The sequence below is a fragment of the Pinus tabuliformis genome, chromosome 9 (genome assembly GCF_031772625.1).
Source record: "Pinus tabuliformis cultivar Carrire ecotype Pingquan chromosome 9, CPIR1, whole genome shotgun sequence".
Classification (NCBI taxonomy): Eukaryota; Viridiplantae; Streptophyta; class Pinopsida; order Pinales; family Pinaceae; genus Pinus; species Pinus tabuliformis.
Genome location: NC_142307.1, coordinates 1613891287 through 1613904249, shown reverse-complemented (window position 1 = coordinate 1613904249; position 12963 = coordinate 1613891287). Strand labels below are relative to the sequence as shown.

At 41.3% G+C, this 12963-nt stretch overlaps 1 protein-coding gene across 2 annotated transcripts in view; it reads left to right on the top strand.

The window, feature by feature from the left end:
* The window catches only part of LOC149154952 (NAD(P)-binding Rossmann-fold superfamily protein), a 286049-nt gene that overhangs the window by 103255 nt on the left and 169831 nt on the right, over positions 1 to 12963 (top strand). For both annotated transcript variants that reach the window (XR_016263163.1, XM_089441598.1), the window contains exon 2: positions 7682 to 8024. Coding sequence is in view for 1 of the 2 variants with exons in the window: in XM_089441598.1 (XP_089297724.1) it covers positions 7682 to 8024 (343 nt within the window). In the remaining variant the exon portion in view is untranslated. The remainder of the gene's footprint in view (positions 1 to 7681; positions 8025 to 12963) is intronic.

The following is a 12963-nucleotide window of genomic DNA, read 5'->3' as shown; positions in this document are numbered from 1 at the left end:
TCTCAAACTTCTGAAGGTATTCTGCCTAATATACCCTATTACTTCATTTGGTGCTCCACATGGCTTTACATGGCCTCCTATCCCAGCCAAATGTTGCTTGAACCTGTTAATACCTCCTCCTTGGCTTTTGGAGGCATGATGACTACTTAGCTCAAACTCTCTGCTGTTGCACTACTCCGGCAAAAACTCAACACTCTCCAAGCTCCCAATCAAACTCACAAAAACTCTAAATGAGATGTGTGAGGCAAATGAGGGGGATGAGCTCCTTTTAAAGGCTTGGAGAGGGTGTTTTTGGAGGGAAACAACCCTTATTTTCCCTCCAAAACACCCTAGAAGCTTCCTAAATTGTGCTGTGTGGGTCCTCCGCGGCCTTGGTAGCTAATTGGTCGGTTTAGGACAAAACTGGCTGGTTTGACCATAAACTTGTCGGTTTCGTCGTAAACTGGCTAGTTAACATCGATTTTTGTGGTTTTTGGGCGTAGTGAGGGGTCGAACCTAGTTTTTCTCCCGGTTTGACCCGGTCGGCTAATGAACAGACCAGTTTCACCGGTTACCGATTCAAACTGGATGGTTTTTAAAGCACTAGTCTCTTCTTGTCCAACAACTTCATCCCAACAACAATCTAAAATTTTGACCGCCAACAACTTCAGGTTTTCGGCCCAACTACAATCCAGAATTTCAGCTTAGCTACAATCCAAAATTTTGACCCCCAACAACTTCAGAATTTCATCCAAAATTTTGACCCCCGACAACTTCATAATTTCGGCCTAGCTACAATCAGAATTCGACCCCCAACAACTTCAAAACTTTGGCCCAACAACAATCCAACAACTTCGCACGTGTGAGATAAGGAGAGAGAAAATTCGCCTTCCTTTTGCTTGACAAAACCTGCCTTATTTTTCGCTAGGGTTTTCTTCCTCATCCTTGAACTTCACACCCTTTTTCTGCTTCCAGCAACTACAGATCTAACTTCTTGAGTTGATGCTCCAAATGAGGTCGAATTTCTATTTTTAGATAGTGTATGTTTGAGCTCGAATTCCCTTGATGAGGCCAACTTTTCCTTCTTTGAGGCCGACTTGGTGGAGGAGGCCTAAATGACCTATTTTATATAAAAATAAATTTCTTTCTTGGTTGACAAAGTCCAAGAATGGTCTTTTACATTATGACATGGACAAGGACACTTGACATAAAAAAGCCTAAAATGGAGGCTCTGACCTAAGAACCATTGACCCAAGCATGAAACCCGTGCTTTAATAAGTCAATTTATTTTATGATAAAATTTATTTTTCTTTCTTTTGACAAATACATTACATCGTGACTCAAATACAATTATGAGAACCGACACTAGTTACATTTTTCAATGGCCCCAAGGTTGTTAGGCCATGGTACCACCAATCATGCGCGTCCCCCTCCAAATGCAAAGTGGCCAGCGTAATAGCATCAATCTCTGTCGCCTAGTTCAGCTGGAAGTAAGTATCCCACTTCTGGATGTGAAAATTCCTAAACCCGGAATCCCTAATGCAGAGAAATGATGTTACTTCTCCTACTTGTTAATCCATCCAAGTTATTTACTGTGTTCTACGGTAAATATTGAAGTAAATACAACTGCAGCCTTCACTATTTAAAAATAATATGCCGAAATAAGAAATTGAAGAAGAAAGAGATACAACACACATATACACGGTTATTTTTGGACAAATGTCCCTGGAAAAACCCAATGCGGGAAAACCGGTGCAGCAGCTCTGAGGGTTTTATTATTATGCAGTAGTAATTTTTGAATACAACTTCTGGATACCTTCCCGATAGTCCAGTTACAGAGAATATCACTGACAGAGAGATCTGCGAGATTACCTCACACTATGATTGGAAATCCTTGCTGATCCAGCTGTTGAATGACTGCCCCCTGCTGCCTCTGGCTGCGTCTGCACTGCCTCTGCGTCAGCCCAACGTCAAACCCTCTGGGGACAACGTCACTCCTCTAGCTAATCGATTTGCTGCCCAAGATCTTCGATTTCTGCCTCCTGGTCTCACACCCCTGCTCCCAACTTCTGAAATTGATTCCTTCAACAAATTTTCGGACTTCCTCTTGGCTTCTGCGTTGCCTCTGCGTCAGCCTACGCTACCTCTATTGAGCCTGCTTAGCTCTGCGTCAGCCCCTCTGGCTCTGCGCTGCCACTGCTGGATCTCCCTCCGCCTTCTCTGCTGAGTATTCTTTGACTGGGAAAGATTTCCCTTCGGATACTATCCCTGCCCATCACTGCAAAAGCTCACTTCGAATTTCTCATCGACAGCTGCTTTGCGTTCGAAATTCGATCTTTTGAACCCTCTCTGTGTGTCTTCCAAATGACCCTCAAGCCTCCATAAATAATCTTCTCGTTGACATTCAACGACCTAGATTAGAAGCTAATCAATGGCTAAGATAATTTTTGCCTGATCCTCATCTTCTTCTAGAAGTTACACCCACAGTTAGATTAATACCCATTAATTATTTTAATTTCATAAGTTTAGACTTAGGGACCTATTAAAAATAATTAATTATTTTAATAAAACAGTCTCCGGCTGGAATTTCCCAAAACACTTGCTGGGTTCTTTGGAATACATGTGCCCAAGCCTCCCCGCGAAATTTGATACTTAGAGCACATTCGATGCTACCATAAATCAACACTGGATCCATGCCCTGGCAGTGCATCTGGAAGAGTCATCAAAACTAGGGAGGGTGAGTTTCCCAATAGCACGTTGTAGCTCTCTTCCCTGAGTTGGTGCACCCCCTGTTCCTTTGCGTTTATTTCCATTCTTCAGTGATCAGAAATCTTTGAAAGTAAGTGCATCTCTGATGCCCTCATCCATTGACCGATACTCCCTGTAATAGTCTCCCAAAGGCATGTCTTCTTGTTCAGCTGGTTCTTGGGGGTTCACAGGCAAGAAGCTAGGCTTGGTTGGCCTAGACATTCCACTGTTGGTGTGAAGATGGCACTGGGGGTTTGTAATAACAATGTTTTGGGATGTCTCTATCCCTTCACCAGCAGAAGATTCTCCAATTTTCTATTCTGTCTCCTTATCTCCTCCACCATTTCTTTCTGCCCCTTGCCAGGTCATTCAGAGCCTTGAGAAGACTGTAATGCTGCCTCATCCCTGTCTATTCCTGTCATTTCAACTTCCTTCTGTGCAAGAATTAACTCTGTTTTGGGCACTGTAGAATCTAGTTCTGACCCAATTTGCAGCTCTTTCTCTTTATTTCTGGGGGTCTTCGATAAGTTACGTTTTGAAATCTTTTTTGTGTGATAAGTTTTTGGCACCACAGCTGGCCAAGACCATGCTCTGATACCACTGTAATGTACTGACACCAAAATCTGAACTAAATTCCTTCCAAAAATTCAAACTTTCTTGTAGCTACAAATAGTTTGCATGCATGCTTATAATATACTCAAAAAAATTTGTTTCAGTAGTCACATCTAGAATTTTATCAAACATATAGCAAACATCATGCAAAGAAAATTTCACCCAAGAATATCAATTTCATTTCATTACTGGAAATGGTTTCTTTACAAAATCTGAGTGAGGAACCTGGGTAAAAATTGCTGAAGTTGATACTTCCAGCTGTCCCTCATCCAAGGAAAATATGTCCTCCACAAATTGTGAATTATATCAGCTGCTGAAGATGTTAGCTTGCCTTGCTGTAGATACCCACTGCTCCCAAACAACCATACACCCTCCAATACAAGCAACTCGGCCCCTCTATGCAATTCTGGAAATGAACATGGCCCTCATGCACTAGCAGCTCGTCCCCTGAAAATGACCCATCAACTTGGCCCTTGGGAAAAAAACTCAGCTCCACCAATGGAGAACTCGGCCCACCATGCAATTCTAGAAACATGGCTCACCCTCAATGCCCAGAAAAACTACTAATGTGCTTGGCCCTCTTAAGAAGTCTGCCCATAGTAATTCGGCCCACCTTCACTGCAAAAATTTGGCCCAGGTGATTGAAGAGGAATTCTGCCACAATTCTTAGTGCATGGCCTCCTTGAATGCTGCCCACAACTCTGCCTCCTTTAACAGGGAAAAATGCCCTTTTTACTCCAGCGAATTGCCCGGCTCGTCACCAACTCGGCCCAAGAGAGAAAAGTCTAAAACGACCTCCTTGTAACAGTGAACTCGACCTCAACTCAGAGGTCTGGTACTTGGCCCTCCTCAAAGTCAAAATTCGACCCCTGTGGGTGAGTTGGATTCCCACAAAATTCGTCCCTCTTGGTCCACAACTTTGCTCAATCAGAAAATTCATTCATTCTAGCAAATGGGTCACTGTCTGCAACAAAATTTATCTCTGTACTCCTAAAGAAGTTTGTCACAATCTTGGTAAGTAAAAACCTAACTAGAGTGGCAATTACTTCCACTGAAATTGGGGGTCCAGCTAGGGTAGCAATTGGATTCTACTGAAACTGGTTGGAGAATTTCCCTTGAAACCTTCCAGGTGATTTCCCTTGAGTTCTTGAGCAGCTGCAATAAGAAAACAATCAATTTTGGTAACCTTCAAAATGAGCTCTCTCTCCCTTTTTATAACTTCATTGTGTGGGTCCCTTCCTTTCTTTTTTAATTTTAAAGTGAGTTGACCTGTTTGCCACCTTTTTACCAGCAAATGAAATACTAAAAATACCCCTTTGCCACCATTTTTCCAAAATTGGCCAAGATTGTAAAAAACGAATGAAATTTTCCATTGCTCAAAGTGATGGGGACATTACAAGATCCCCTTAGAGATCACCAACCTAGAAAAAACCCTTAGCTTATAAGAACACTGAGCAGACCACAAACTGTGAAGCTGATGCACCCATCTATCCTTTGCATCAATGGACACCCACCTCACATTAAGAATCAAGGATAATGGATATCACTGTTGAAGCACCGAGTACAACTTCCTAGCGTCATACTTTAAAAGTAGATGCAAAACTCCAACCCCTATCTGTCCACAAAGGTCTTGGCATCCGAATGCTCATTTTGAACACTTCAGACTTTGGGAAAAGGTTCCTCAACTCCATAATATAAGGATGGTCAGGGGCAGTCAACGCAAATTCCTAAGCAAGAGAATGCCATTCCTTCTAGCCACATGAAGAGGAATATCACAATTCTCTCCAAAAGAAAATGCCTTCCTTGCATAACCCATGAGCCTGAAATAGAGGCATCTTTGCAACATAGGACCCCTGAACCCACCAGCTTCAAATGGGCCTTTAGGCTAGATCCCACCTAGCTCTACCGCCCTCCCAATGTTAACAGGCCATACCTGCAACAACCCTCCACACAGATGAAATAATCTTCAAAATAAGGGAACCCGAGACCTGAAACAGGTGGGGAGAAGAGATGATATAGCATAAACCAAAATGTTGAAGGAAATGTAACTAGGTTCGGTCTTCATAAATGTACTTTTGATATTTGTATTTATTCAAGAAAAGAAATATTATTTTTATTATATCTGTCAATGAGTTTCTTGCTCATTGAAATAGGTCTAGCACATGTTATAGTGCTATAGGTGAGTCAAAGAGTCAAAAGAATTATGTTGAAGACCTTAAGGGCATGTTACTCTAGGTATACTTATGTATTAGAGTCAAAGAAGACACCTCCAAGCAAAGTCAAGTCTCCTCCAAGCATGTGGCACCATCAAAAGAAGCCATCTGAAGCAAATAAGTCAAGTCGGCCTACAGTCAGCAAGTCGGTCTTCAAGTCAGCCTTAAGGAGGGACAGTGCTCTATATATAGAGGCTGTCCACTCCCTCATAACATCATGAACTCATCTCTGAAATCAGCGAAGTAAAGGAAGCTGAGGAAAGGGTGAACGAAGGACGAAGAAGGAGCCTCTAGTGCAGTGAAGAAGGAGAGACACAAACCGAAGTAAATAAGGACTGTTTCTAGGGCAAGCTGCAGTCACACGTGCGAGGAAAAAGAGGGCTGCCTGTGGTCATAACAGCAGAAACTCACAGTTAACATATCTCACCATTTGGGCTAGTAAACTAGGCCTATAAGGCCTCCTACTCAAGCGAAGAAGAAGGGCACTCAAGTGAAGGAGAAAAGAGCCTATAACATCAAGTAAACCTCCCACACGTGCGAGAATTTAGGGCTGCAGGATAGTCATATCAAGTCTTCACCTACACCTTGAAGAAGGAGCTCATTTGGTCAAGAAGAAGGAAGGGATCATCACAAGGAAAGGGTCTCATCAAAAGGTGTCTCTTCTAGAGCAAGTGCAACAAGGTCTATCAACATTTGAAAGAAGAACGAAGTGCCAGAAGAAGGAGGACGGAGTGCCGGGGAACGAAGTGCCTGAAGGAGAAGGACAAAGTGACAGGGAAACAAAGTGCAGGAAGAAGGACTTGACTTGTGCTTGGAGGATATTCTAGTCAGGGGTCTAGGGTTTGGCATTGATCAATAAGAAGCTTCAATAAGAGAAATTTACCGAAGGGTTTTCCTCTCAAGAGAAGAGAGGTTTTGGCCCTAGCAGAGAGCCAACATCTTGTGTTTTTGTTCTTAAGTTTTTGGTAGTAGTTTGATGAAGTACACACACATGCATTAATAATAAGAAGAAGAAGATTAAGCTAACAAGACAAATTGTAAAAAGACCTCACAAATTATTATCAAGTCAAGAAGAATCACACTACACCTGATTGCCCTAGATTCTTCAACACAAAAACCCCTCTGGCTGGACCAGAAGGCTGAGCATTTGTCACCCGGGGTTTTCCATCGGTGCCTTGGGATGTTTGTACCATGCCTAGGGATGAGGGGGGCCTTGCTCTGATTGATATCATGACTCTATCTGTGTGGCCAAGTGGGTGGTGAGGTGTTTGGAGGCCCATTTTTAACTATTACTTTATTAATACTACAATTTTTTAGTTATTTGTGCAATTACAGCAGATGCTCTTTCCAATACTGAGAAGAAAGCATCTTTAATTACCCACTTCTGACATAAAGACAAGATGTTACAATTTCCTTTTTCAGTTCAAACTTTACTGAAAACAATGGAGAACATTTGCCTAGAAAAAAAATGCACCCAATTCTGACATAAAGACAAGATGTTGCAATTTCCTTCTTCAGTTCAAACTTCACTAAAAACAATGGAGAGCATTTGCCCAGGAAAAAGGTGCAATTTGTATTTTTGATGGTCACCCATAATCAAAGCTCAGTTGATGCACAGAAAGGAGACAGTTTCCCTGATCTTTTGATATTTTAAATTTTAATGATTAAAAAAATGCAAGGAAACTTGTCTGTAAAAGAAACAATATAGCTAAGGCCTGTAAGTGGTTTCGTGTTTAAACCTATGTATTTTTTTCTAACTGGAACTGTTAATGCTTTGATTCTGTTCTCTTTCATTTTATTATGTTCTTAACTTTGTGAACGTCCCATTGTCATGCAATTTGATGGGATAAAGTATCTGCAAATTAGGATGCACTGTGGATGTTATTCTGGTAAATACAGTTAGTATTTTTGGCATAACAGAAAGTCGGTACATGTTCTTAATCTTCCAGATTCAAAACAGTAGTTTTCATTGATTTTTAAAAAGTATCATTATAAAGGTATGCATCATGCAATAATTTCGTTGGAAAAATAGAGGCATTCCGAAAGTAAAATGTGTATTTTGTTGTGATTCCACTTCTATGCAGAACACTGTACTGACTGGACTGTAAATTATGCTTGTTTTTATTCAGGTGATGTAAGCAGAAGTCAGGATGTTGAGAAAGCTCTGAGAGGAGCAGATTGTGTTTTCCACCTTGCTTCATTTGGCATGTCAGGCAAAGAAATGCTTCAAGCAGGTCGCATTGATGAAGTAAATATAAATGGAACTTGCCTTGTACTGGATGCCTGTATCAAGTACGGTGTGAACAGGCTTGTATATACGAGCACATATAACGTTGTATATGGTGGACGTGAGATCGTAAATGGCAACGAAACATTGAGATATTTTCCATTGGAAGATCATGTTGATCCATATGGTCGGAGTAAAGCTCTTGCTGAACAGTTAGTTATTAAAAGCAATGCTCGTCCACTGAAGTATGCTTCTTGATTCTCTCTCAAGTCGCTGTTGCGATTTTATATTCCCCCTTATCCTCACTTCAGTGAAACAAAAAATGAAACGATAGATATCTCTAAAACTCTTACTCAGCCCTAAATGTGAAGCTCTTCAATAGTAAATCCCTGACTGCATGCTTGATCATTTTCATCTATGAAAATAATCCTAGAATGGGTTGCCTTGTACCGGTTTTTGTTAAATTTTCTTGAAACTCTGCAACTACTTGGATGAATTTACTGAAAAATCAAGGCAACTGAAAACTGAAACCAAGTTTAACTTTCGCCAAGATACAGTTTCTTAACATTCAACATGCACCGGAGAAATAGTTGAGATAAAAACACATGCACATACAAATTTGACACCAATGTTTTACCCAGGAAACTCAAATGGAAAAACCTGCTTTCTTTGTTGTGGTATTCTTATTGATTGTTCTTTGAGCAAATAAATCTTTTACAAATTCAGTACGCTGCTACTGCAGCCAGCAAATAGCCTCTGAGAAACTGATCTCAGCTCCACAATTGCTCTTGGCATGCTCCTTGATCACTGCTCTTGGCCTTGAGAAGAAGCCCTCGCTCTGCCTCTTGATCTCGCGTGCATACAAAATTGTTTCCTGCTGAAAACTAGGCTCAGCTTTTGCTCTTCGAATTCTGATCTTCGCTCCTTAGACAATGCGCTTTGCCAACAACAATGAATCCAACATTGTGCCTTCATCCTTCTCTCCCTAAGAAGATCTTTGATGCATGCAAGGAGGCCAAGTTCGAATGGCTGTTCACACTAGTTCATCGAGTTCCTTTTGCCAGTTAACTAGAGCAAGTCTCAGTCACACTTGGACTAGCTCTTAGTCAATTGGCTTGAGTTGCTCCTTGATTATCTCTAGTTGTGAACTGAGTTAACTGAGGGCTTAACTCGTCCTCTCTTCACTTGTCTCTGAAGTCTTAACTCGTCCTAACTGAACTTGTCTTTGCAGTCTTGACTCATCCTAATTAGACTTGTCTCCAGTGTTTTAAGATTCGGCCGACTCGGAACTGACTCGGCCGAGTTGGTCCGAGCCAAGGCCTCACTGAGTCGACTCGGCCAATGAACCGGTTCTGCCGATCGAGTTATTACCGAGCCGGCCGAGTTGTCTAACAACTCGGCCAGCTCAGTAATAACCCGGCCGGCTCGACTGAGTCTGAGCCTACTCGGCCGGGTTGGATGACAGCGGCCCGTAACCTCATAAACAACGAATTTTTTTTATGTTTTTTCTTTTTGGGGACCCCAAACAGGTTTGTAATTTGCCTATAGTTTATTTGGGGTCCATTCCCCTCTCCTAAACCCTATCAAACCCATCCAACCCTTCTCATTTCCTCATAGCCATCTCATTGCATTTGAGTGAGAGTTTGTGAGGAGTTTGTTTTTGGAGCAGCAGTGAGGAGTTTTGGGCAAGCATTGTAGCAGGAGTGAGGAGCTTCTTGGGCAGCCATTTGGAGCAGCATTGAGGAGTTGGTTTGTTGGAGGCTTGGAGCAACCTTGAGGAGGCAGTTTGTGCCTGGAGGAATTTTTTTCCACTTGTAAAAATCTGTTTTTGCTTATTAACTTTTATGTGCAAATCTGGAAATTGAAAAGAGTGTTTTTGTGAAATAAATGAACATTGAAGTAATGCTATTTTTTTGTTTTCATTTTCAGATTTTTTTTTTCATTTCCAAGTCAAAAAATGGCACCTAGAGTGAGAGATGCTTGGGCATATGTTGAAATGGTTGATAGTCAAATGCATTGTAAATTTTGCCATAGAAAAATTAAGGAAGGTCTTGGGGGCATTAATAGGCTGAAACAACACTTGGTGGGGATTAGAGGCCAAATTACTCCATGTGAATCAGATGAAATTGGAGAGATTAGGAAGGAATTGTTAGCCAACTTTGAGAAGTTTAAAGAAGAAAAGGCTTGGCAAAAAGAGTTAGAGGTTGGGAGGAAGAGGAATATACAAAAAATGCTGGCTACCAACCCCCATTTTGATTTTGAGGGTTCTTCCTCTATCCCTTGTATTGATGCATCCAACCCCTTCTGATATGTTCCTCCCTCTTTGGAGTCTATTCAAGAAAAGGGTAAGGGTAAAATGAAAAAGAAGGGTGATATGAATATCAAAAGTTATTTCATTGTCACACCCTACTCTCCATCAGATGCACATGGTTCTCAAGCTAGTAGAACTTTGCAACCCACTTTAGATGACCATTGGAAGAAAGAATTGAGGGAGACTGCTTGTGATTACATATGTAGATGGTCGTATGATGCTGATATCCCCTTCAATGCTTCCCGTTCACCATATTATGAACCTATGTTTGATGCCATACATATTGCTGGAAAAGGCTTCAAAGGCCCTACTATGCATGAGATAAGGGGGTATCGTTTGCAGAAGGAAATTGCCTCCATTTAATGAGTATTTGAAAGATTTCAAGAACTCATGGGCAAGAACAGGATGTACCATCATGTCAGATGGATGGATTGATCAAAGAAACCGTACCATCATAAACTTTCTTATCTTCTGCCCATAGGGAACCATGTTTCTAAAATCAGTTGATGCATCTAATAAGGTAAAAGATGGACAATTGTTGTTTCAGTGATTGGATGAGGTTGTTGAGGAGGTGGGGGTGGCTAATGTTGTTCAAGTCATCACAGATAATGCCTCTAACTATGTTCTTGCTGGTAGACTGTTAGAGGAAAAACACAGAACCATCTTTTGGACCCCATGTGCTGCACATTGCATACACCTCATGGTTGAGGATATTGGCAAATTAGATTGGGTCAAAAACACTGTAGATCATGTCGAAAGCATAACAAAATTTATCTACAATCATTCATGGATTTTGAGCATGATGAGGAAACACACAAGGGGCAGGGATATTATTAGGCCTGCCATTACTAGATTTGCTACTTATTTTTTGACATTGCAACCTATGCTTTCACAACATAGAAACTTGCAAAATATATTTTCTAGTGAAGAATGGAATCAAAGCCAGTGGTCTCACAAATAGGAAGGCAAAGAATTGAAAAGGAAAGTTAATGAAGAAATATTTTGGAGAAAGACAACAGAGATTGTGAAGCTTGCTGAGCCACTGGTTAAGGTGTTGCAGTTGGTGGATGGGGAAAGATTGCCTATGGGCTTCATTTATGAGGCTATGGATCAAGCAAAGGAGCAAATAAAGAGGGCATACAAGGATAAAGTGGCTAAGTATGGGCCCATTTGTGCAATCATTGATGAAAGATGGAACAATCAACTCCATCGCCCTATACATGCAGCTGGGTATTTTTTGAACCCACGATATCATTATAAAGCTAAGGAGACAGGAGCTTTGAAGCGGGAGGTTAGAGATGGATTGATTTACTGCATTGATCACATGGTCCCATTGGAGTGTGATCAGCTGGAGATACACCGACAGGCCACAACCTCCAGCAATGCCTTAGGTACCTTTGGGAAGAACCTAGCAAACATTGCAAGGGAAGCAGATGAGCCAGGTAAACAAAAATTTCAATTTTCCAATTCTTAATACTTATTTTGTTAAATCGTTTATAATTTGAAAGTTGGATATAATTTGTAATTTTGTTGAGCTAACTCATTACACTCCTATGTTTTTTGTAGCACAATGGTGGGAGGCTTTTGGGAGCCATTGTCCTAAATTGCAGAAGTTTGCAATTCGTATTTTGAGTCAAACTTGTAGTGCTACTGGGTGTGAGTGCAATTGGTTTGTCTTTGAGAGGATTCATACGAAGAAGAGAAACCGTTTGGATAAAAAACGGTTAAATGATCTTGTCTATGTCCAATACAACCTCCGGCTCAGACGCAACCAATCGCTGAACAAAAGACCTGATTCAGATCCCATTGTGTTGGAAGACATTGATCCAACATCAGATTGGGTATTGGAGAGTCATCCAACAGAGTTTGCTTCTGATGAGGATATTGATTATGATTTACAAACGATAGCATCACTCGAACATAATGTTCAGTTGAATGTAGATCCTGATCCACTTGTACCAGCCTCAGCCTCAGAGCTAGCAAGTCCTCCAGTTGCAGGCGCTTCCTCTACTCAGCCACGACAGAAGCGCATATCTCGTCTATCTCAGCTTGCAGTTGTTGCACAACGTGCTAGTGCTACCACTTCATAGTTGCAGTTGGAGATGATGATGAGGAGGAGCCATGGGGCCCCCTGTCTGACTCTGATCCAGAGGTTAATCAGATGATATTGGCTCCTCTAGCAATAGCCACTAGTACTGGTCACAATTTACTTTTGTTGTAGAGGCCATTTCTAGCCTCCTTGGTAATGTGTTTTTGTTTTGATCTCTATATCATCATCATGTATGTATTGGACAGTGCACTGGGTGCCATTTTGATATAATGGATATATTCATGAGCCTACTTTAATCATATGTTGTCTGCTATCTATATTCTAATGCTGTGTGTTTGGAAACATGAATGAAAATCTTTAAAATTATGTTTTTTATAAAATAAATAAATATTTAATGTATTTTTTACAACAACCGAGTCATTGAAATCGAGCCGACCGAGTCGATACCGAGTTGGAGTCGGAGTCGGAGTTGACGCTTTGCCGAGTCGGAGTCAGAGTCAGAGTTTTAAAGCATTGATCCCAACCTTATAAACCATGTGAAGTCGAGCCTTAAAAAGCAGTTTGAAATGACAGACTTAGGACACTTGCATTATTTTCTTGGTCTTGAAGTCTTGCAATCCAAAGAAGGTATTTCCCTTTCCCAGTCCAGGTATGCCTGTGATCTTCTACGCCGCTTTCACATGGAAGACTGTAAGCCAGCCCCTTCTCCCTTTCAGTCTGGAGCCAAACTTTCAGTCACTTGTACTTCCCCTGAAGTTGATCCTACCTTATACCGTCAACTTGTTGGAAAACTTTTGTATCTGATGCATACCTCTCCTGACCT